This window comes from Gopherus flavomarginatus, chromosome 4, assembly GCF_025201925.1.
Source record: "Gopherus flavomarginatus isolate rGopFla2 chromosome 4, rGopFla2.mat.asm, whole genome shotgun sequence".
Lineage (NCBI taxonomy): Eukaryota > Metazoa > Chordata > Testudines > Testudinidae > Gopherus > Gopherus flavomarginatus.
Window position 1 is genome coordinate 23,412,661 of NC_066620.1, and position 25,605 is coordinate 23,438,265.

A 25,605-nucleotide genomic window follows, 5' to 3' on the forward strand; every position below is an offset into this window, starting at 1 on the left:
ATGAGGGAAAGAGAAGCTAAATTTAAAAATATATATATTATACAAGTTGAAATAAGGTCTACATTCTTCACCACAATTTCCAATTACTGTGTCTAGGCAATGCAGAAAATAAGATATCAAATTAACTCATGTCCAGAATGTCCTAGCTTTGCCCAGCGACAGCAGGCTGGGCTAAGATCTCAGCATCAGCCTTAACTATGAATTCATAGAGTTTGTTGGCTTGCATCACAATCTTAATTAATCAGTCTTTCTGTGTTTAAATATGACAAGATAACAACAGAATTTCTGGATGAACTGCAATTCCCTAGGACCGCATAGCACAACTGAATTCAGTGTGACAAAGAAACATGCCAGTTTCATTTGCCAGTTCAAATGTGCCAGCTTTAGTTTTAGCAGTTTAATTTGTGGCAGTCATGTTCAGAATATTGTGAAGTATTCACAATGGTTCTCATAAAATCAGTTTGCAGATAAAGTTTACACAGTGGAAAAGAAAAGCAGTGTATTTGGCAGTTAGAAAAAATATCCCTGTTCCTGTCCACAGCTGGTCTCTATGCTGCTGCTGGATATTTGGGAGATAAAAGCTCATTGTGGAAGCATGAATTAGCTCAAGAAGCCTTTTTATTATCTTTTGCCTTTTTCCAGAGGATATGAAAATGTGTAGTGGCATTGTCCTCTCAGCTCTGTTTACACGGGAATAAAACAAAACCTATGATTCAAAAATTAACATGGTACTCAAAAGCTAGGGCTAAGAACTGCAAATTAGTTTATGTTAAAGTAATGAAAAGACTAGCGAAATCCTGGCCCCACTGAAGTAAATGACAGTTTAGCCATTTATTTCAACAGGGCCAGGACTTCACCCACTGTATTTAATGTAAAGAAAGTTTTGATTTATATAAACATTCTAAAGAATCATTTTCAGAACACTGGCTTGATAATAAATAAAAGCAATCAATGGTGGCAATCATTAAAAAGATTAACTATTTACCATCTACAATTGTTAAATTATTGTGGTATTACCTATCAAAATGCCATGCTGAAACAACATCTAGTTTTAATAAAGCCCTTTGTATTTTTCCCCTTTTGTTTTCTTTCAATATCGCATGGAATTGATCATTTCAGTTCTTCAAGTCCTTGCACTCTAAGTTTCCTGAGGAAGGACTTCTCTGTTCAGTCATCATGATTTTATCCCATGATCTACCATTTTCTGGCTAGACTAATTTCTAAGAAGCCTTTGGAAATGGTCTCTCTCAAGTCTTCCTTTCTGAATTTGGGGTTCTATTAAGAAGATACACAGGCCTTTAAAGTAGAATCTTGTGGATTTGGATTCCATGGCACCTGGCTAAGCTATTCAGCAGAAAACTGAGCTCCACTGCAAAATTATTTAGTGGGGCATCTGCAAATGCTTCCAGTACAACACAGTTCTGGTGAAAATTTTATTATAATTTCTGTCATGTTTTCATGAAACTTTAATCTTAATTCACCAGAGCCAAAATTTTGCCTTCTAGAGCTACGGAAGACACTGTCTGACTTTCAAAGATAATCTAGCTCTGAGCTGGAGTAGATACAACGTATCCTTTAACCTCAGGAACAAAAGCCGTTTCAGCATTCTTGAATGGGAATCCAGGCCCTTAACTCTTAAACTTGATGCACGCATTGGTTTACAGAATGACTGCACTCCTGCTCATCTGCAAACCTGACACTGTGACCACCCAGAAGGTACTATGCCAGTTTCAATAGGGCATAGGTGCCAATCAAAAATGGGTTTGGAGGGGCAGCCTGCATATTGCAGCAAATGCCATATCTTAAGGCAGAAGTTCCTCCTGTTATTATGTAATGCTAAATTAGGGACACACGTTTCATGGCATGATATCACATTGCATCTGTAAATGCTCATGGCCATCAAAGAATGCATTTCTGCTGATTCTCCTCCTTCTCCTTACTTTGTATATATCTTTCTCATGATTTGCTACAAACTCAACATATCCCTGGCAATCTCTATCATAAGAATCTCAATAGTAGACTATTATACCTTTAGGAAATCACGTGGAAAGTAGCCTATAGCTGGACCTCTTTTCTACCCATATCTTAACACATACAAAAAAAGCTATACTTACAGTAACGTCCGACCTCCCTATTCCTAACTACCATCTAGAAATGGACCAGAAATCGCTATGCCTTCACCTCTCATCTTGGGAGTGAAGACTTATGTTATGATGTAGCCATTTAATGAATATGTGTAAAGGAAGTACGAGCACCGGCAGCGGTGAGGAAGGAAATTTCTAGGTTGTACATGGATGGTGAAATGCAAAGCATACTTACAATGATATTGGAACCTTAACTGAGTATTGTGTGATGTTTCTGCATTTAAATTTTCATCTCTAACTATGTAATAAAGGAGTCATTGCCATTGGAAATCGAGAATGATTTATGTAAAGACCAGCATCAATCACTAGCCATGATAAGGAAGATAAATGAGTATCTGGTATTCTCTCTCACTTGCACCCTTCTAAACTCGTTTAATTCTCCCACGTACTGCCACTATTCCCTAAAAGACTTTAAATTGGGCATTGTATCATGGAAGTGCTGTCTTGTTCCCTGTTTGCTTTGCTTTTCTTCCTCTCGTCAAATGAACAGGAATATTCTGTCTGAGTTCTATCACAGTAAGCCATTGGTAGAGCGTAGGTAACAGAAGGAAAGCTCTAATATGGAGCAGCCTAGGTAGGACAGGCTCGTGAACCATAGCACTCTCCCTCGGCATAAGCAGTAGCTTAAAAGTGACTCAGAAGAACACTTCTAGACAGTTTCAGATTGCCTCCAGCAATGGAGGGAAGCTCTGCTCTCCAGGAGCACAGGGCGGAACCACATTGCTGGTAAGCCTTCTGCTGTTAAGGGGGATTCTAGAGAGGCGTGAAAATTAAGAGGAAGAGGCAAGACAATGAAGGAAGAGAAGTTGCAGAGCAAACAGGACACTTAAAAGTGAAGACAGAAATATTTAAAAAGGAGAACATAAAGGGCAAACACAGGCACTTTTCTGCTTAGAAATGATTAGGTGCCATATTCCTGAACGGCTGAATCCAAGTGCCCCATCGAATCCAAGAGCTCAGGGACAGTAAATAGCTTTTCACAGCTTTGATTTAGTGAACAAAGCCTTCCAGGAAATGCATCTTTGGTAAATATATGTTGCAGAAGCAGTATAAAATTTTTAAAGTACATTGTTAAAGCTTAATGGAGTATGGCGTACACTTAATGGGGAATTAAGCTGTAACAATGCACATCAAAAACTTTATACTACTGCTGTAAAACTACTTATTAAAAGATACAGCCAGCAAAATTAACCTTCATTTTTATAAAATAGCTGTGCTATTCACATTTTGCAGACATCCAAACCTAGCATATCCCACCGTGTGGCCCATTTTGTTCAGTTCTCTAGAATTTCCTCTGGATTAGTTCCTCATTTCAAGTTTAATAGTCACTCCGCAACATAGAGCAATATATATATATATAAAAACAGAACTCTACTCCTCTCAAGAAAGGTGTGAAAAAGACATATCTCAGACACAGGACTACGTAAATGAGACCTAGTACTTATTCATTAGTATGTCCTTCTAAGGAACTGACCATGTGAAGTGCTCAGAACTCTTGAATACCACTAAAGACAATGGGATTAAAGAGTGCTCAAATCTTTGCAGAATCAGGCCCAAACCGAGCAGCTGGCTGGTGTTATTTCAGACAGAATGCCTGCCATAATTAGGGCCCTACCAAATCCACACTTCATTTTGGTCAATTTCACAGTCACAGGATTTTAAATATCATAAATTTCATGATTTCAACTATTTAAATCTGAAATTTCACAGTGTTGTAATTGTAGCGGTCCTGACCCAAAAAGGAGTTGTGTGTGGGGGTGGGGGGTTGCAAGGTTATTATAAGGGGGGTTGTGGTACTGCTACCCTTACTTATGTGCTGCTGCCTGCAGAGCTTGGCCCTCAGTCAGCAGCCATCACACTCTGGCTGCCCAGCTCTGAAGGTAGCAACACAGAAGGGTGGCATAGTACAGTATTGCCACTCTTAATTCTGTGCTGCTGCTGCCAAGGGGCTGCCTTCAGAGTTGGGTGCCCAGCCAACAGCGGCCGCTCTCCAACTACCTAGCTCTGAAGGCAGAGCAGAAGTAAGGGTGGCAATACTGCAAGCCCCTTAAAATAGCCTTATGACCCTCCCCCGGCCCCCCACATAACTCCCTTTTGGGCCAGGACCCCAATCTGAGTAACATTGGTCTCCCCTGTGAAATCTGTATAGTATAGGGCAGTGGTCCCCAACCTTTTTCATCTGGCAGGTGCCAGACGACGAACCACGGAGGACCATGGCAGCGGACAAGCATCAACTGAAACGCCGATGACAAGCGGCAACATTAACAGGCGTCGCCGCTGAAATACCGCCGACAAGCAGTGTCATCCAGAGGTGTTGCTGCCAAAATGCCGCCGAAAATGGCAGCATTTCGGAGGCGACACCACTGGATGATGTTGAATTTCGGCGGATACTTGTCTGCCGGTCAGTACGTGGGCACACTTAGACACCCTGGCGGGCGCCACGGCACTCACGGACACCACGTTGGGGACGCCTGGTATAGGGTAAAAGCATAAAAACGACAGATTTCACAGTCCACAGCATGTTTTTTCATGGCCGTGAATTTGATAGGGGCCTAGTCATAATGAATATGAGAAACAAGCTTCCTTGTTTTGGAATTTTCTTTACAGCAAGAGTCAATCTTTGCTGATAAGTCTGATCCATTTCCTATTTCAGCTGACTTATGCACTGCTGAGTCAATCTGCTATGTTCCTCTTTCTAATTTCTGTGTTACAAGGGGAACCAAGCCTCCAACTTAGTGCCATATTCAGTACCAGGTCTCCCTTCTGAGAGAAAGCAGCAACAACGACTTTAGCAAAGATTCTAACAAACAGCTGTATTTTTTCTGGCTATTCCTGCTATACTCATTAGGAACACAAAACCAAAATACACAAGGGCCCTAGATTGCAATATCATTCCATACTACTTCTCTGGCTGCTCTCTGCCTCAGCGTGGTGGGATTCAAACAACAATACACCACAATAGTTGAAGTCATCTGTGGTCTGTGTGGTCAGAAAGAAATCCAGTGAAATCTGCATGAAACATGTACCAATCTCCATGCAATATACCATTTACAAGGTCTTCTATGGTTTTCCTGTAATAGGAAATATCCTAGTAGATTTGGTACACAATTAATGTTTTTTTGCTGTAGACTGAGAATTACTTACACTGAATTATTCCTTGCTCACTGTTGCACCAGATGTTCTAAACATGTGCCCTACGAGAATAATCTGGGTTCCACCAGAGAAAAGTGTTGCATAACAAACGAAACCACATTCTCACTTCAGTTTCCCCTCATCACTACATCAGAGTCCCACGAATCATTCTCACTTCTCTGTGGGAACCTTTGTAAGTTTCCATTTCCCTCCCCTTCCATCACTTTCTTTTTCCCCCTCCCAACAAATAATCCTTGACTAGCAGTTTCAGGAGGCACCCTGACTTCATTCCGTTGCTCATGCTGGGGTATATTTTCTTATGGTAATGCTTCCTGTATATGCTCTAGACCAGGGGACGGCAACCTTCAGAAGTGGTGTGCTGAGTCTTCATTTATTCACTCTAATGTAAGGTTTTGTGTACCAGTAATACATTTTAACGTTTTTAGAAGGTCTCTTTCTATAAGCCTATAATATATAACTAAACTATTGCTGTATGTAAAGTAAATAAGGTTTTTAAAATGTTTAAGAAGCTTCATTTAAAATTAAATTAAAATGCAGAGCCCCCCAGACCAGTGGCCAGGACCCGGGCAGTGTGAGTGCCACTGAAAATCAGCTTGCGTGCCGCCTTTGGCACGTGTGTCATAGGTTGCCTACCCCTGCTCTAGACATAGGATCTCTCCAAGGCAATTGACTGATGTTTAAGAGAAAGTCATAAAAGATATCACGTACATCAAAAGAAAAATGTAAATATCAGAACTGCTCTGTCCCTCGCCTCTTCTGTGACTGCACATTTCTGAGGGGCCTTGGTTATTGATCTCACTCTAGGAAGGCTATGAATAGAATTCTACAGAGTGGAATGAGACAGAAATGACAACTAGGATTTTTTTTTTTCTTTTCCTGGCCTTGAGCAACAGATGCTGATCAAGCACTTCCCAAAAGAGTGTACTAAAAAAGATTAATATTAAGAGAGAATATTATTGGACAGTGGTGGATTAAAGCAGAATTTGCCTGCTTCTTCTTTTACTAATGGAATATACAGGGAAGCAAAGGACTGAGGTGAAATACGTCTTAATGTGGATTAAACTGGGTGTCTTTTGGAGAAGTGTCAAGCACATTTTAGTTTGTCTCTGTCTGCTTAAATGATTGGCAAGTAGCACAGGACTGAATGTATGGAGAGCAATCGGCAGCAGTGGTATTTAGGTTGCTAATGAAATCATCTCGTTCTCTCCTCCTCTCCTCTATGCAGCAATACAGTGGAATGGATGCCATCCTCTTTTCCATTCTAGAAAGCAGGACATCTTGGTTAATGACAGTCTTGTTCATAGGTTTGTTTTTTTTTTCAGTTTCTTGTGACTGAAATTGTAGATATCAGAGTGTGCAGATTGGATTGATGATTTTTGCTATAATTTACAACCACCACTGCTGATGGTACAGTAGGGTTTTAAGGGATCCATTTTATTTAGAGCACTAACATACCAGTCCTTGGTAGAACTAATCTCCAAGAAGTAAAATATGGGTTTTCACTACTGTGCACAGTCACTATTCTGCTCTGTGCTTCGCCACACCAAACACAAGGAAAAAATATGGAGGAATTCAGCTCAGTCCCAGTTGTTCCTGAGCAGCAAAGGAAATATCTGGAACAAGGACATTGCCTGTCAGATAGAACAGGAAAACTGCAAGAGACACTACTGCATCTATCAAGAAAACAGTGGCACATACAAATGCCTATATTTATGACTCAACAGGATGTAACAAACACCCATAAGTCCTTCTACAGAAAGTAAAAACTTGTTCCACATTCACCAAGGCTCCAAGCCTGCAATTTTCTCCATGTGGGTAAACTCCTGTGCTTCTGCTTCACCCATGCAGAAGAAGTTGCAGTTAAAAAGACAAAAGAACTGAGAAATAAGTCATTTTGTATATGGTGCTTATTCTCATGAAAAACTGACTTGTTCCAGTGGTCTAGAAACTATGCAACAAGGAAAGCTTGTGCTGTCCCCAAACGTATTACCATATCGTCTTCTCACAAAGCAATTTGTATGAGCTAAATGTCATAGCACATAAACAGAAAGAGTGGAAAACAGAAAATAAAGAAAAGGCTCAAAGAATGGATGCCAAAACAAAAACAATTACACTTTCCTTGACAAAATAAATGGAGAAAAATTAAAAAGGTACGTCAGATCTTTTTATGTGCAATGCACATTCAATCAATATATTGAAGTGGCTTGATAAGCAGGTTCTGAATATTAATAATACCCCAAGTCTGGAAACACTAGTTAACATACCACTATCTAATTTAAGAAGAGCAGGTTTGCCTTTAGGGATGATAGGTTGTACTGATGCTGCTATTCAGGACTAATTCTTCACTGCTGTCTCAGTACAAGCTCAATGTAGTTCCTGACAGATTTTCACTGTAGACTAGTTCCCATATTTATTCTGGATGTGTATGGTACAGGAAAAGTCCATCATGCTACCTTGTAACCAGATTTTTCACTTTTATAGAGACCGACATTAGTAATTTACACGTGTATACATAAAATGATCCCAAAGTGTTTTATAAACTATTTATCTGACTCACTTATTCCCCACTGAAAAGCAGCTACCTCTGGATAGAATATAGCATCTGTTGAAGAGCATGCAGCTATACTATGTAATTTTGGACAAGTGAAGAATACCATTTTCAGCTGAAACTGTGGGAAAAAGTGTGGCTTTAATTCATACATAGCACCGAAGTTAATACTACTATTGCTATAAAATGTGTAATTAGTTATTTAATGACCAAAAGCTCTGTATCTTGATTGTATGTCTCAGCTGAAAGATGGCACCTTCAACAGCCAATGACCCCAACAGCACTTTGGAGCACTGATCAGTACTGACTCAAGAGAGTTACTGCCGCATACTGAATCACCATGTCCTACAGCACTTACTGTTGATGCTCTCTGGCAATCTTCTACTCAATTATTGCCTCGCATGTGCTCAAGGTATATGCTTCACTCTGCAGGTTATACAAACAGCACTCTGAACAATCTAGGAAAGAATCCTGCAGTTCCTTCAGAAAAACTTCCCAATAACCTGAGCATTCAGCTGAGTGCTGTTTTAAGACAGTGAAACGCATTCTGGCACCTCTTGTTTCTTTTTCTTTTTTTTTTTTAAACCATTTTGTTTTAAAGGATAAAGTAGTTCAGACACTCACAGAAATACTCTTGTAATTATCACTCATGCTTTACCTAAATAGATCAATCCAAATCCTCCCTGGCCAATTATATTGCCCAGCCTCCACTCTTTTCCTTCAGTGTCTTTCATGATCATTCCTTTGGGAAGGGGAACAGGAAGCTTGCTTTTTCCACGCCCTTTAGGTGGCATCACACCTTGAAAGAAAAGAAAATGAAACCATTATGAAAGAAAATGAAACCTCACAATTCCCTTGTTCCAAAATGAAAATCATAGTTAAGTCCGTCATAGCTTGGCACCTTCTCCTGTGCAAAGAGGGTTTAAAATGCTACCAAATGAGAATGGTAGTTTTTTATTCCAGTTCAAGTGGAGTCAAGGCCTAGACAACGAACAGTCCAGTCCTATTCAAGCAACAACATTATTACTCAGTGAGTGGCTAAGGCAGAGGGATGGAAGAAAAGTTGCACTGAAAGAATCTACAAACATGCAACCTGGCATGAGTCCACGGTATAGCCTTTAAACAATGCATTGGTAGTTTAGGAATACGCACCATTATAAAAATAATCAAAGGACTCCAGAACCACCACCTGACTCTGCACTCCATTCTTTATTAAGCTCAGTGAGTTGAGATACATCAGCAGGGGTGGTTTGGGGGGTCTAAACATCTGGTTTGAAATACCAAGATCCCACTCTGGAACCAGGTGTTCAAAGATTGGCAGGCCTGACTATGCGGGAGCCCTTTATCCTTTTGAGCTAGATAAACTGGGATCGGTGCAATTTACAGCAAAGTGGACTTTCACACAAGCCCTGAGTGTTTTCAGTACCTAGTTCTTGCTGTAAGGGGGATTTTTCAGACATCACTCTCAAAGCACTTTACACAGGTGGCTGGTGCTACCTGCACTGCACAGGTCTCTTGCACCTTTGGCCTGAGTGGTTCTCTCAGGCCACCCCCACAGCTGCACAGGATGGCGAGCGCAGCCTGGGAGACTAACAGCTGCCGAGGCAGGAGAGATCGGCTACAGGAGATGGCAGCAGACTGGGAAAGGCTGCCCAAGTGCTCCTACTCCCCGCTCTGCTTCAGGCGATTTCCCGACAACTCCCTCAGCTTCCCTCCCCCCTGCAGCCTTGCTCAGGCCGCCCCAGGCTCCCTCCCCGGCTCCCCCAACTCGTTTCGGAGGGTTGCTCCTGTTCTCCACCCCCAGCCCCAATCCCTGCACCTCCTGGGGGAGCCCTCGCGGGCTTCTTCTCCGGGGCGCCGCAGCTGCCACGGACTCTTCCCAGGCCGGTCCGATCCGAGCAGCCCCACCAGCTCCCCGAGACACTAACCGGCCTAGGCTCCCGCCCCGAGCCCGGCGCCTCTCGCCCTCCCCGGGGCCGGGGAGCGAAGGAGCAGCGGCCGGAGGAGCCCAGGAGCTGGCGCGCGTGGCAGCCGGCGGCCCGGCAGTCACATGGGGGGTGAATGACAGCAGCCAGCCGGGGGCCGAGCCGCCTGGCCGGGCCGAAGGGCTGTGCTGGGCGCGGCTTCCTGTGGGATCGCCTCAGTGCCCGGCGCCGGCAGGCAGGGGAAGCGCAGCTACAAGGGAAGCCGCGTTTCAGCGGGAGAGACTCCGGCTTAGCTCCGCCCAGGATACTGCGAGGTGCCCGCCCGCCCGAGACAGTTCGAATAATGGGTGTCTGGGGTGACCAGATGGCCCGATTTTGGGGTCTTTTTCTTATGTAGGCGCCTATTACCCCCCACCCCTGCCCCGATTTTTCACACGTGCTGGCTGGTCACCCTATGGGTGTCATACGTCAGACTGGACAGACACGTTCTGGACATGCCCCGCTTCAGCGTGGTAGTCTAAGTATTAAACCAATATTAAAGAATGAAATAAAGTGCCTGTTTTGGGGCCACATGTTCCCTGCCCATGGAAACCCTGGGAGGCCATGGAAGCCAGGTTGGGAGGAAGAAGCTTTGAGTGATGCTTTTGTCATAAATGCACACACTTTCTAGAAGTGTGTAGTTGGTAAATAGGCCTCCATTGTAACAGATTCTTACCTCAGTGGTGACTGTATAAGAAGGTGTGGCATATACTACAAGTATTTTTTGAAGGGAGCAGGAGGAGGATCCTTATAGAAACCAAAGAGTAACCGTGAACATTAGCAGAAACTGCATGAAAAAAATCTTGTTAAATCTTAATATGGAGAAATATGTTTTCCCAAGAAACAAAACTTGTGATTGTGTTGCTGATTTTTTGCTCTTATGAACAAAATGAGAACTGGGGGTGATTTTCATTCACTTCTGTGGAAATGAAGACAATTTTATGAGCATCGTGAAATCAGCGAATTCGTGGAAAGTTGGGGTTTAATGTAAAACTGAACTCCAAAACTATCTGTAAACTCTCTTGAGCTTTTGGCTCATGAACAAGGATAATGTCACAAAATGAAAACAGGTTCTGCAAAATACATATATATTTAAAATAGTCACTGGAAACCAAAAGCAAAAGTGAAACTACAAGTAAAGACACAAGGATCTTACTCATTGCTAATACTCTGGCATATGCAGCCTTCACCTATTTTTGTATACTGTATTCAAGTCAGACTGCATAGACTCTTTTAAGTGACTCATTTAGCTACATGGAGGCTTGCATAGCTGCATATATAGCTGAGGTTTAGGGTCTTCACTGGTTTCAGATGAAAAGCTTGCTATATAATTTTCTTATATAACTAAAAAAACCTGCAGATTTATGGATACAACTCTGTCCAAAGCCAAGATCATTGAAATCACTCCCAGTTTTGGTATCATGTAAACATTTATTTGACTTGTACAATTTAAGATTACAGTGAAGTATAAAAAAGGATAGAATATCTTACCAGGCGGAGAAGAGATCCCAATGGAAAATGTTATGGGTTTTTCTCTTTTTAAACAGGGAATAGGGCTGAATTTGGTTTAAAATGAGACATATGGCTGAAGTTTATTTTAAATAGGGAACAGGACCAAATTTTAAACAAGTTTGTATGTGTTTATCTTTTGACAGCGCTAAAATAGTCCATTCACTACAGCAAGATTGTGAATTTTTCAGGGCGGGCGGGGGCGGGGATGGGGACAGGGAGGCAAGTGGGGCAATTTGCCCCAGGCCCCACAAGAATATAGTATTCTATAGTATTGCAACTTTTTTTATGGAAGGGGCCCCTGAAATTGCTATGCCCGAGACCCCCTGAATCGTCTCCCCAGTCCTCACTCACTTTCCCTGGGCTGGGGCAGGGGATTAGGATGCAGGAGAGGGTAAGGGCTCCAGCTGGGGATGCAGGCTCTGGGGTAGGGCTGGGGATGAGGACTTTGGGATGTAGGAGGGGGCTCCACACTGGGGTGTTGGGCTAGGGGTTCAGAATGTGGGAGGAGGCTCAGGGCTGGAGCAGAGGGTTGGGGTGTGGGGGGGTGAGGTCTCTTGTGGGGGGATGGGCTCTGGGCTGGGGCAGCGGCTTGGGATGAGGGCTTTGGGGTGCAGGAGGGCGTTCCCCCAAACCTGGGAGCTCAGGCCTGGGGCAGGGGTTGGGGCTCAAGGTTGGAGTGCAGGCTTACCTCGGGCAGCGCCCAGTCAGTGGCACAGCAGGGCTAAGGCAGGCTTCCTGCCTGTCCTGACACCACGTTACGCGTGCCCTGGAAGTGGCCAGCAGGATATCTGACTAGATGATCATAATGATCCCTTCTGACCTTAAAGTCTATGAATCTATGAGGTCCGGTGCTAGTAGGCAAGGGGGCGTGACAGGAGGCTCCTCATGCTGCTGTTGACCACAGGCACCGCCCCCCACACCAAGCAGGTGGTAGTGCACGGAGCCCCGTGGCTCCCCACCGAGGAGCTGGACCTGCTGGCCTTTTCCAGGGCACAGCACAGTGCCAGGACAGGTAGGGACTAGCCCATCTTAGCACCGCAGCACCTCTGACAGGACCTTTAATGGCCCAGTCAGCAATGCTCAACAGAGCTGCCAGTGTCCCTTTTCGACCGGGTGTTCCGGTTGAAAACTGGACACATGGTCACCCTAGTTCCTGGACATATGAGCCTGTTCCTCAAAGGGGTTAACCTTACTATGTTCATTTCAGATTCACCCATGATTGAATAGCTATTGCCATATTGCACCATAATATTGGTGTCTTAAAGAAGTGCATTCCGTGGTGCTCCTCCAAAGAATGAGGGATTCCACAAACATATTTGCTTGATAGGGAGAAAAGGGGGGAAGTAAAAATAAGCATATGTATATTTATAAACAGACAACTGAAGAAATAAAAATAGGATTTTATCTAGTGGTAGCTCTTCTCAAAGGGGAAGCTAATGTAAGGCTACACACCCAGTAACTGGTTCTTTGCTCTACTATGTGGAAAGAGGAGGCAAAGAAAAGAGTTCTTCCCTGGCTGCACTAGACTGGAGACAGCTCACTCTTTGACTGCCAGGATCATGATCCTATTAGCAAGCTCCCACCCTGGTATTATCCTGTCTCCTAAGAAACTTGATCCCCGAACAGTCAAGTCAAGGTTTGTCTACCTCTTTTCCTCTAAGCTGCAGCCACAAAGAGACAGTGGCCAGCTGTTCAAAGAAGAGGTCTGATGTTATCCTACACGTTTCTTCAGAGAAAGCTAATTATGAAGGAATCTGCCTCCCTCTCAAGAGAACTGAGGCAGAGAGGCTACCATGTATGAGTGTCCCTGCAGGAGAAGAGGTGTGCACAGGTGAGAGAGTGAAAATATATGCTGCTTGGATTTTCTCTTATAATCAGAATTTACTAAGAACAAATTATCCCAAGCCATCTTGATTTCTTTCTTTGACAGGTAACTGGTTTCGTGGATGGGGGAAATGCGGTGGACATAGTATACCTGGACTTAAGCAAGGCTTTTGACATAGTCCCATATGACATTCTCATACGTAAGCTAGAGAAATATGGGCTTGGTAGAATTACGATTAAGTGGATACATAATTCGTTAAACAACCATAAAGAGTAATTATAAATGGAATGTCAGATTGAAAGGAGGTCGCAAGTGAGGTTGGATCTGTTTTGGGTCCAGTGTTATTTAACATATTTATTAATGACTTAGATACAGGACTATTGTAACCACTAGGCGAACTAAGCGGTCGACTAGGAGCGCCAAGATTTGGGGGTGCCAAAAAGCAGTGTCCGGCATCATGGGAGTCAGCTGAGTGGGGAGCGAGGCCTCCATAACAAACTTGCCCCCCGCAGTGAGGGGCGCCATGCAGGACGGTCAGTGGGAGCCTGTGGCGGAGCAAGGAGGAGACAGCTGGCCAGGCGTGGTGACCAGCGCGGCCGAGGGACAGAGCTGTTGGGAGAAGCAGACGTGGTCCTGAGCTCAGGTGAAGTTTGCCCTCCAATGCGCCGCACGTGGGGCCAGGCGCAGCAGCCTCCTGGGGCGAGGGAAAGTGAAACTAAACCCTGCAGCATTACAGAGGGGAAAGGGCAGGTGCCGCTTCCAAACACTGACCCCCCGGTGGCATTGTGCCAATGCAGGGAGCCGGCCTTGATCCCCAGGGAGATCCTCACCTGCTCCCTGGGAGAGCTTGGCTTTGCCCTTCTTGCCCCTCGGTCCCCCCCCCCCCCCCAGAGGGCGAAGTACTCAGAGCCTGGGAAAATTTAGAGACCCTGCAAGCTGGGGGTATTCTCAGCCTCCTCCTAGCTCATAGGTTCCTCTGGGCCAGAAGGGACCGTTGTGATAATCTCCTCTGACCCCCTTGCATTAATTCTAATGAACAATTCCATATTATGCAGCATTCATTTTTGAACATTTATAATAAGCGATGCTCCGAGATGAGGAAGGGGGAGGGCACAAGGTGGAAGTTTCGCCTAGGGCACAAAATATCCTTGCACCAGCCCTGCTTGGATGTAGGACTAGAGAGCATACTGATCAACTTTACAGATGACACAAAGCAAGGGGGAGTGGCAAATACTTTTGAGGATAAAGCTAAAATTCAAAGGGATCTTGATAAATTGGGGAACTGGGCTATAAACGACAAAATGAAATTCAACAAAGATAAATGTCAGGTGCAACACTTAGGGAAGAAAAACCAAATGCAGAAATACAGAATGGGGGACAATTGGTTTGGCAGAAGCACTGCTGAGAAAGATCTGGTGGATCACAACCTCAACATGAGTCAACAATGCAATGTTGTTGCAAAAAAAAAAAAATAAATGGAATTTTGGGATGCATTAACAGATGCCTAACATGCAAGTCACATGAGGCGATATTGCTGCTCTACTTAGGTATCAGCTGTGTCCAGATTTGGTCACTGCTGTATAGACAGGATGTAGAGAAACTGGAAAGGATCTAGAGGCAAGTGACAAAGATGATCAAAGGGATGGAATGCAAGTCATGTGAGCAAAGGCTGAAGGAACTGGGTATGTTTAGTTTGGAAAAGAAGATATTTAAGAGGGGACATGATAGCCATTTTCAAATACTTGAAAGGCTGCCATAAAAAGATAGAGAAAAAATATTTTGTTTTGCCATGGAGGGCAGGACACGTGGCAATGGGTTCAAATTACAGCATAGCAAATTTAGACTAAATCTCAGAAAAAGTTTTCTAACAAAAAGCAGTAGGACAATGGAACAGAACTGCTTGGAGAAGTTGTGGATTCTCCTTCACTGGAGGTTTTCAAAAAGAGACTGGACAGCCATCTGTCTTGGATGTTTTAGACATAACAAATCCTGCATCTTGGCATGGAGTTAGACTAGATGACTCTTGCGGTCCCTTCTATGGTTCTTTGATTTTATGAGTCTATCACAAATATTTGCTTTTCACATTTTATTAGTTGGAGGGAGGGGAACAACTATCCATTTTTGGATTCAATTTATAGCAGCAGCTGCACTATAACTGGAAGTTCCTTATGCTAGACCTGTCAGTCATGCAATGTACCAGCAGTGCTATCTGTTGTGGTGTGACTTTCCCCTTTGCTTTAGTTGCATACTGTAGAGGAGCAGACTCATCCCTGCGGTGCCTCCTGCTGGTGACTTCTGGGAATTAGCTCAGTTCAGCTCTAGAGCGCCCTCTGCAGGCCGGTGATCCGTCCTGGACGTAGTGCCCTTTTACGTGGGGTGCTGCCCCCTGACAGTAACCCCTTTCTCTCAGGGTCTCCTCTCCCCAGGGAACCCCCACCCTCTATCCCCACCTTGCCTCAGTATATGGCTACTGCCAGTCATTGTCTAGCCCCACACCCTAGGGCAGACTGTAGTGTCAGCCTACTCATCACTAGCAAGGAGGGTTTGGACCCACTGCCTTGGCCTACCTTGGGCTGCCCTCTGCAACCTCCAGTACCTGTTAGCCCAATGCTGGGCCACAGCCTGGGGCTTTCCAGGCTAGAGCTCCCCAGCTCCTCTGCCTTTCCCCAGCCCTGCTTCACTCAGGTACTTTGTGGCCAGCTCTCTGCAGCCAGGTCCATCTCCCTCTATAGCTAGAAAGAGAGACTGTCTTGGTTTCTGGCTCACAGCCTCTTATAGGGGCCAGCTGGGCCTGATTGGAGCATGGCCACAGCTGAGCCTACTTTCCCCCATCAGCCCAGGCTTCTTGCCCCAGCCTAAAGGCTGCTTTCTCCAGCCACAGCCCCTTCCCACATCTTCAGGGCAGGAGCAGGGGCCCACCCTGCTACACATACATTTAACATCCAGCTGGAGTGAGATACTAAGGCTCTAACTGAATATGGGATGGAGTGGATAAAGGTGGGGAGAAGGATAGGCTATTGTCTATTTGCTGTATACCTTCACCTATTTTCTACTTATTGTTGCTGAGGTTATTGATTACCTAGAGTTTTTGTAAATCTGCACTTTTTAGAGGTGTTGCCCTCTGCTGCCCCACACATGTAGAGGCAGGAAGCATCATGTGGTGCTTTTTAGTTTACTTATCTAGAGTGCACCATTTTTGGCTAAATATTTACAGGTTAAGAACTTAGGACGTCCTACTGAAGACCCAATTCTGTAGTATCCCTGTTCTTCAAATAGTACCCATTCATGTCAGAGTCCCAGCGAGATGGGTCCCGGGCTTGGTATATCTCTGCAATTGGTTCCAATGAGACTACTTACAGAGTAAATTACTGCTGAACATGCGGTAATCCATGTCACTGGTTTTTAAGAAGAGATTAACATCAGGGATGATCTAGGTATACTATCTAGCAAGGAATCCTGTGGTACCTTACAGACTAACAGACGTTTTGGAGCATGAGCTTTCGTAGGTGAACACCCACTTCGTCAGATGCATGCATCTGATGAAGTGGGTATTCACTCACGAAAGCTCATAATCCAAAACGCCTGTTAGTCTATAAGGTGTCCCAGGATTCTTTGCTGCTTTTACAGACCCAGACGTACTCGGCTACCCCTCTGATACTAGGTATACTATCTAGGTGTCTTGATGCAGAAGCATGGACTAGATGTCCTTTTGATGTCCCTTCCAGCCCTATATTTGTATGATTCTTTGAGAAAGGATGTCAGAATTAAGACCTGAATTAGAAGGTATTGTTAGACCATGGGCATAGAAATGTTAGTGATGCCCTAGTAGACCTTTGCACAGCTCAAAACTCCTGACAAAAGGTTTTAGTATGTGTCTTAAATTGTCCATTGTGGCATTTTCCATCTGTGTGGCATGTTAGGGATGATTCATCAGACCAACATTTGGATATTTGCTTTTGGGAGTCCTAGTATATTCAAACCCCAAATATGGGTGTCATTTCAACAATCCCCACCCCACTTTGCCCTCTTTAGGCCTACCTGCCCATCTGCTGCAAGGGTGAGTGGCTCTCATTAGCTCTTCTGTAGGGCCGCAGCTGGGATAATCTCTTTTTTATATCACCAGAGAAAGGAAATGATGATCTTAGACTCATAGACTTTGAGGCGAGAAGGGACAATCATGATCATCTAGTCTGACCTCCTGCACCTTGCAGGCCACAGAACCCCACCCACCCACTCCTGAAATAGTCCCATAATCTTTGGCTGTTTTTCTGAAGTCTTCAAAACATGATTTAAAGAATTCAGGTTACAGAGAATCCACCATTTATACTAGTTTTAACCTGCAAGTGGCCCATGTCCCATGCTGCAGAGGAAGGCGAATAAACCCTAGGGTCTTGTAAAAAGGACAGGACTGTGAATCAAAAAAATTTTTTTCTATTTGTTACTCTGTCACAGTTGACCTTGGGCAAGTCACTTATTTTTTCTGTGGCTCATTTTCCCTTCTGTAAAACAAGAATGCTAATATCCATCTCACAGAACAGTCAGTTATTAATGTTTATTAATGTTTATGTAACAACTCCCTTGTCTGCAAAGTGAAAACACAGAACTGGACTGCTGGATCTAAAGGCATGAACCTTTGCCAAATGAACGAAAGGACCTGGGTAAACTTTCTGAAAGTCACCTAAGTAACTTATGAGCCTAATCCCATTGACTTTCAAACTCCCATGGGAGTTAGGTGGCTAAGCACTTTTGAAAATGTGACTTAGGCTCATAAGTCACTTACAAACTTTTGAAATTTTATGCCTGATCGTTTAGCTTAGCAGCAGTAGTATCCCCAGAAACCTCCATTCATGGTGTACCTACTCACAGGTGACAAAGAGCCACATTTATGTTTGCATGGGTTACATTTATAAAGTGTTTTGACATTCTCAAGGACCAAGTGCTATATATAAATGTAACACCCCTGCCCTGCTTTTATATTTGTTTCTCACTTTGTTTTAAAGTACTGTACGTTACAACTTAGATCAATTTTCCATTTATTTTAATCCTTTCTTTCTTAAAATACTTGCTCAAACCTAAACTGAGATTTAAAAGATTTCAGTCAATTATCTGAAATCTTTCAGTTTCACACACAAAGCCCCTTAAATTAACTGCAGTATATGAACAATCTATAACTTCTCACACTGTTGCATTGTGACACCTTTGTAGTATTTAACACTGACATTTTAGCACTTCTTCTTTTAATTCTGCCTTCCTCCCCCTTCTCCCCACTGCTCCTCCTGCTTAAAAAATCATGGCTAGATTTACACTAGAGCCGTCTCTGTATAAAGAATATTAGCAACAAAGTACCAAGTTTCTCAGTTTCTGTTGAGAAATTTATTCTTGTTCGTGCACAGCTACAGCATTTCATGCACTGCTATGAGCTTACTCAGTTGTCACTGTGCTCTCTTGCCAGGTTCTCAGAACTTTTCAGGTAATTACTTTTTGGGGTATCAAGGGACATGCAACATTCAGGGGCATGTCACTCATCTCAGTCATTGTCTGGGTGCATTGACACCTATTTTAAAGGCTCTGACATTACTCTGTGTGACTGGCCCCTTGATTGAGATCACATAATTACAATAATTAGGAAGCTCACCTCAGGATATTATCAAACTGACCCACCCAAACCCAAGTCCATATGGTTTGAAATAGCTAATGAGTCAGTTAATGTGCTATGTCCAGGAGTAATGGATACTCAATAAGGATGGCATGAAGGTATAATTGACCGACTTTCTGACTGATTAAGGTTTTTCAAGTAGACAATTTTAGCATTTTGCAACTCGCAATGTGTTCAAAGTATTAAAGGCTTTTATATGTTAAACAAAGCAGAAGAAGGCAGCTAAGATTGCTAAAAGACAGACAAGAAAGCAGGCCTGTCTTTAAACAAAATATAAAAATTGGGGATCTCAGGGCTTTCATCTTCTTAATGATAACTGCAAATGAATTGGTTTTAAAGCTCTGCTAAAATGCAAGAGTTGGTAACAGCAGCATATGTACTTCTCATTAGCTGTGAGCAGCCTGACTGACTGAATGACTATTGGACTGTCATTTGCCAGACCAGCAAAGGATCCTGTAGCAAGGCGGTGTGTTCCCCTGCTGCCACAGAGAGGGATGAGTCCCTCCCAACACCAGAGTGGGTGCCTGCTCCCCAGAGGTCAAGGCACAGGACAGGAAGTATAAAAGCCCAACCCCAGAGCTTACTTAGGCGGCAGTTATCTCCGACCCAGCTCCCGGTTGGGACACCCCGGCGACCTACGGCAGACAGAGGACTGGCCTGACCTGTCGGTGCCCAACAGCGACCAGAGCCCAGAGGAGCTGCCCAGCCTGCCCCTCACCAGTTATCCAGAGGACCCCATGTTGCTTGACCTCCTGGAAGAGCTGCCCAGCCTGCTCCTCACCAGTTACCCAGAGGACCCCATGGTGCTTGACCCCCCCAGAGGACACCGTCCAGACCTAGCTACCTCCAGACGGGCAGTTCGGAAGTAGCCCAGTGGCAGTCTTCCCCTCTCCCAGGCCCTCTGAGCCGAGGGCCTGGGCTTGATGTTTACCTGCCTTTGCTCAGCCCCTGCCTGAGGACCTGATCCTTTGACTCACTATTGCCCGCTGACCACAGGCTGGCGTGAATAACTGTCTGTGTTTGCCTCTACTGCTGCTGCGGTGAGAGATTCCTGCTGCCAGGCTAATTCCCCGTCAACAACTGGAAGGAAGTAGTGAGGCGGTGTGGTCTCCCGCCACCCTGGAGAGGGACGAACCCCAGCCAACCCTTCCACAGAGCCCTAACAAGAAGGATGTAGTGCCAGCTAGCTCATCTATGGAACTGTTTTAAAAGTAACTTCTGAGAAGTGTGTACTTCCCAATTTCCCTGTAAGGTATCATTAGAAAGCTTATAATCTACTGAGTGTGATCATCCTATTTGTATAAATGTACCACTCTTGTGTCTGAAACTAGAAATAAGATATATAACTCTGAGAGCCTATTGTAATTATGCAAAGTGTGGGACATTAATGGTGGTTTGGAATCTTGATGATTCCCATTAACCAGGACAATTGACTGCAGATGGCTCTGTTTTACCTGTAAGTCTTCCTGTATACGTGAGTGCTGGCAAGTGGGTAATGAAGTCTTGCAGTGACATGTGATCATGTCACCTGAACTGGAATGCATCTTTAACCTGGTGTCTTTCCATTGAGAAGGAGGGAGAGGGAACCCAGAGAGAGACAAACGATTCCCGCCTTATGCAACAGCTATATAAATGGATGGAACAGAACCAAGGGGAGAGAGCTAACATGAGGAATCCCTTAGCTACCACCTGAGCTGGAACAAGAGCTGTACCAGGGAAAGAATTGTGCCCAGGCCTGGAAGGTGTCCAGTCTGAGGAAAAAACGTACTAAAACATCGCTAAGGATGAGATTATCTGTATTCAGTTTGATTAGACATAGATTTGCATGTTTTATTTTATTTTGCTTGGTGACTTACTTTGTTCTGTCTGTTACTACTTGGAACCACTTGCTTATTAATTAACCCAGAATATGTATTCATAATTGGAGGGAGTCAAACAGCTGTGCATATCTCTCTATCAGTGTTATAGAGGGTGAACAATTTATGAGTTTACCCTGTATAAGGATTATAATGGGTTAAATGGATTTATTTGGGTTTAGACCCCATTGGGAGTTGGGCATCTGAATGTTAAAGGCAGGAACACTTCTGTAAGCTGCTTTCAGTTAAGTCTGCAGCTTTGGGGCAAGTAATTCAGACCCTGGGCCTGTGTTGGAGCAGATGGGCATGTCTGGCTCAGCAAGACAGTGCTGGAGTCTCGAGCTGGCAGGAAAAGCAGGGGTAGAAGTACACTTGGCACATCGGGTGACAGCTCCCAAGAGGGTTTCTGTGATCCAACCCATCACAATCTGTGTAACTTCATTTGCATTACATTACTCCTGATTTACATCATTGTAACAGAGGGGAATCAGGCACTTCGTGTACACTCTATTTTGTGTGTATTTGCATGTGTAGTTTTCCAGTGTACATACATGTATATAATAACTACATATCGGCATGGAAAAACATTTTTTCCTCATTCATCTACTTTCAAAAATGTTCAAAATGATAACACAGAGCTATTGTTGCCGTTGGGCAGGGCATCTTTTATTGCATCTGCAGGGAGGGACGTTGTCTAGTGATTAGAGCAACAGCCTTGGGATTGGGAGTTATTTTCTCTGTGGGAATAATTCTGGGAATCCTAATTCTGGTTCTTCCACTGACTAACTGTGACTTTATACAAGTCACTTCTTAGCTATCTCATTTTATCCATCTCATGGGGAATGACAAGACTTGTTTTAAAGCACTTAGAGATCCTCAGATGAGAGGTAATATGTAAGGCTTATTACTACTGCTATGGTCTGATTGGCTGGTATTATCCGTTACCTTATAATGAAATGTTTGATGAATTAGAACTAGTTTCCCGTGTAAGCAGTTAAAAAGTATGTTGTTCCTCATTGGCATCCATTGAACATTATAATCTAGGAGTAAAACTAAATAAAATATAAATTACTGGAAAGCAAGAGTCACATTGCTAAGCTTCCACGATGTCCAAGCAATATCTACCATAACGGTCATTTCGAAGGGCAGTCAAGAAAGGAAAGGAAGAAATAGCAAGAGTAGCAGTGATAACACACTGCTGTTCTGAGTCTACAAGAAGCAATGGCTTCCAATTTTCCTATATAGTAGTATTGCTAGCAAAGAGTTTTAGGGTCATGAGGAAGAATTTGTCAACGTGCTCAGAAAGAAAGGTATGTGCATTCACTGAGGTCTTTTCATTTCCCATATTATCCATCTATTTGAGAGACAAAACCCATCTGTCATAGCATTCATTGTTCGCATATCAATGCTACTTTTTATACATAAACTTAATTATTGTGATGGAATCTATTAAATATGACTCATTTTATTGCAGGATTGATTTTTTTCCCCTGACCTCAGAATAAATATTGATCTTCATGATCATTAAATGTAGTGCAAAGGTCATTATATTAATAGCATATTAATAAAAAGTAGCCCTGACCATGCAATATTAATATATTTGCATTGTTATTTCTCAGATCTCGTCCAGAAGGAAAGAAGGTAGACTCCATCTCCTCTTCTCCCAGGAGAAATTAGGAAACTCTTGCATGTTAATGAAAATTCAGGCCACTTTCATTTTGGTGAACATTTAAAAATTAGCTATACAGTGGTAAATAGCCTGTATAATATGTCCAGTATGCAGTGTTCTGGTTTCCAGAGTGCACGTGAATGCAGTGCACAAGTGGATAATTTAGGCCCCAATCCTGCAACTGATTGTGCAGGGCAGTGCACCCACATGGAGTCAGTAGAAGAGAAGCCACAGTTATGTAAAGAAGGATAATGAAGAGGTTTGGTGTGTATTAAGGCTAATAGTAGCTGATACTTTGCTTTCTTTAGTAATTCATTATTGATAGTATCCTTAATAATTTATTTTAAAAACACTAATTTACTCAATTGACTGTCACACCACTCTCTGCTAGGACATCATGTGATTTTTCTAATATAGGGAATCTTGGAACCCAAGTTTTAAAGCTGCAGTTCCAGTGACTGATGACACCAGGATCAGTCTGTTTTTAAATGTCCCTCCAGCAGTAGCTGAATATTATGTCCATTTGACAAGCAGGGACACAGGAGTCACAAATCTGAGGAAGCATTTAAATAATACTGTACAGTAACCAAAGGTCCTGAGATAATAAAGTGCCCACTTTAAAAGAGAATGAATGCTTGTTTGCCTTTTAGAAATGTAGTTTTACATATGGCACTTTTTTTTTTTTTTTTTACATATATTGTTAGTGCATTGTGTCAGGAGGTGAGAGTGAAGAAAGCAGCCTCCCTTCCAAAAAGACAATTAATTGGAGTGCTCCTGGGAGTCATTCAGTAGATGGTGCTGTTAGTGCAAAAGGACTCCCGCTGACAGAAGGAAAACTGCAAACAGCAAGAAAGTGATGGAGTAAACTCGGTTAAATGAAGAAGAAATTACCTCATCTGCTTACCACTTCTCAAGTAAAGGTCTCTGTCATAATACACTCATGATCACCATAAAAAAAAGTGGCATTTGGCAAAAGTTAGCACACAGGGTTATCTGAGTTTACTAAAGAATTTCCAGATTTTCGCCAGATTTTGAGCAGCACCATGTATGACATTTCATGCAAATTATTTAATGAGTTAATTTGCATATTTTTCAAGTAAGTAGCACATAGTTGTAAACTGCACACCCTGACCCCAGCAATGGGAGGAGGTAGGATGTGAAGCTGTACAAAACAGGATAGCGGTAGCTGGGCTTGGTGGGGGGTGGGAATGTGTTTGTTGGTGCAGGAGGATATAGGGCATTGATTGGGAGGGCACTGGTAAGAGTTTATGGAATAGTCTCTTTAGGAGATATCTGGGGTAGTTTAAGGAGAAGCTGGATGGTGTTGTTGGGAAGTGGGAAACTTGGGGATAGCTGGGGCAGGATGGCTGGGAGAGCCTGTGGCTAGTACCAGATACTCCTCACTTTCTGCCCCCACCACTGCTGGCTGCTCATTCCCCAAATCCCCATTCAAATCCAGCAGGGGAGCAGCGAGACAGGAGGCAGCCTGGCTGGCTGTAGAGAAGTCTCTAACAGTGACCCTCAGTAGCCAGAAGCAGCACCTCTAGGCCATTCCAGCAGCCCAAAGCCAGTCTGTGGGGATACATGACGGGATTGCAAGATGTCTGCCACTTGGCAGCCCTGTAATGTGCAGCTCCCATTGATAATAGTGATTGCTCAGCACCTCTGAAAATAGAGACCACTTTTGAGCAGGTGCCTGAATATTGTTTTAGGTTCTTAACAAGGCACCCAAGTTTGAAAACATTGGCTTCGTTGTGCCATTCTTACCAAATGTTTAAGAATGAAGAAATTGCCATACCTCCAGTGTTGCCTATGTACACCAGTAATGGAGATGCAAATTAAACCAAAACATTGGTAAAAATTTACAGACCAGAATCTGAGACCACTCTATAAAGACTGACCCAAGTTATGTGTGTATCTCAGTCATTATTTTATTTAAATTCTACCTTTATTATGGAATCCTGGAATTAAGTTTTTGGTAAGCTTCCAGTAGGAATTCATAAGTATATAATGATGGACTTGACAATTGATTTCACATCTAAAACAATTTAGGTAGCGTTGGATGCTTTTATCCAATTCTGCTGTGGCAAGCTCAGTTAGCTTATCAAAATGAGTGAGTCTAAATAATTGTATCCCTCTGCTGCACAGTGGTCAAGGGATAGAAAAGGCCCCTAAAACTGAACGATGTAGGGGACAAAATCAAAGTGGTTCTGTTACCAGTCAGCTCTGTGTTCTTGGGGAATCAGGGCGCAATATCCAGCCTATCTGACTCATGAAAGATACACCCCCCCACCAACCTCTCCTTAAACTGAAACCCATCAAAGAAAAGATGTGCAGAAAGCAATGAAGGGCGGATGGGAGACACATCTAGACCTCTCCTGACAAGTATGGCAAAATTAAGACATCTGCATTAGCATACAGAATGAAGAACAGAGACAACTCCCCTAGCCTCATCTGCATGAAAGATGGGACAGAGACAGATCTTAATTTGCATATAGAATGGAGAACAGAGAACCACACTGAACTCTGGGACCAGAAAAAGCAGGGAAGCATTGCATCATGGGAATCTCTGCCCCAGATGTTAATGAACCTATGCCTGCCTACACCCAGCTCAGCAGTTATCAGACCAATTCTAGTAAGGAATCCTTGATCGATATCCAAAATACTGAAGCAGCCTAGTTGCATTGTGAGCTCCCTGGAAGAAAAGACCACCCATAGCCAAGAGTGATCAGCTCCAATTGTCTAGCCTAAAGAAAACCCTTGAGTCATCAATTTACCTATAAACAAATCTAGTGTTCTCCCTTGAACCATTGTATTTTCTCTACAAAAGTCCCTACTCACCCTCCAGTAAGGGTTCTGATGCATAGACCCAAGCTCTGCATCAGTTCCACTGGGACTCTATCTCCTGACTGATTGTGCTGGGGGCTCTGCCTGTCTCCTGCCCTGAGGACCCTGAGCTACCACCATAACCGGGGAATCCTGACCAGTTCAAGCTTCAGGGAGTGGTGAGATCCCCTTCTTTCTCTCTCTCTGTTTTCCTCTCTACCTTAGGTATTAACCTTTAATTATTTATGTTATGTTGGCTTAGCCCTCCTTGTGTAGTGATCACTATTATTTATTCAATAAATAACTTGCATGGTTAAGCTGGTTGCTTCTCTCTCTCTTGGTGAACTTTACTCTTTTTTGTTCTTAGCTTCCCCCATTTATTCTAGAGCAATGCTTCTTTTACCTAAGCTAAAGATCCCTGCAATGCCCAAAATACTGTGGAGTTTGCTCAT

The 25,605-nt window shown here is 43.5% G+C and overlaps 1 protein-coding gene across 2 annotated transcripts in view; it reads right to left on the bottom strand.

Moving 5' to 3' along the window:
• VRK2 (VRK serine/threonine kinase 2) overlaps positions 1-9,877 on the bottom strand; it is a 71,620-nt gene extending 61,743 nt beyond the window's left edge. The window contains exons 1-2 of one of the 2 annotated variants that reach the window (XM_050952159.1): positions 9,774-9,877; positions 8,504-8,644 (exon numbers count right to left, since the gene is read on the bottom strand). In XM_050952159.1, coding sequence (XP_050808116.1) covers positions 8,504-8,639 — 136 coding nt within the window. In that variant the 5' untranslated portion in view covers positions 8,640-8,644; positions 9,774-9,877. Of the gene's footprint in view, positions 1-8,503; positions 8,645-9,667 lie in introns of both variants that reach the window. The other variant, XM_050952160.1, reaches the window with a different exon arrangement.
• Positions 9,878-25,605: the final 15,728 nt, after the last annotated feature.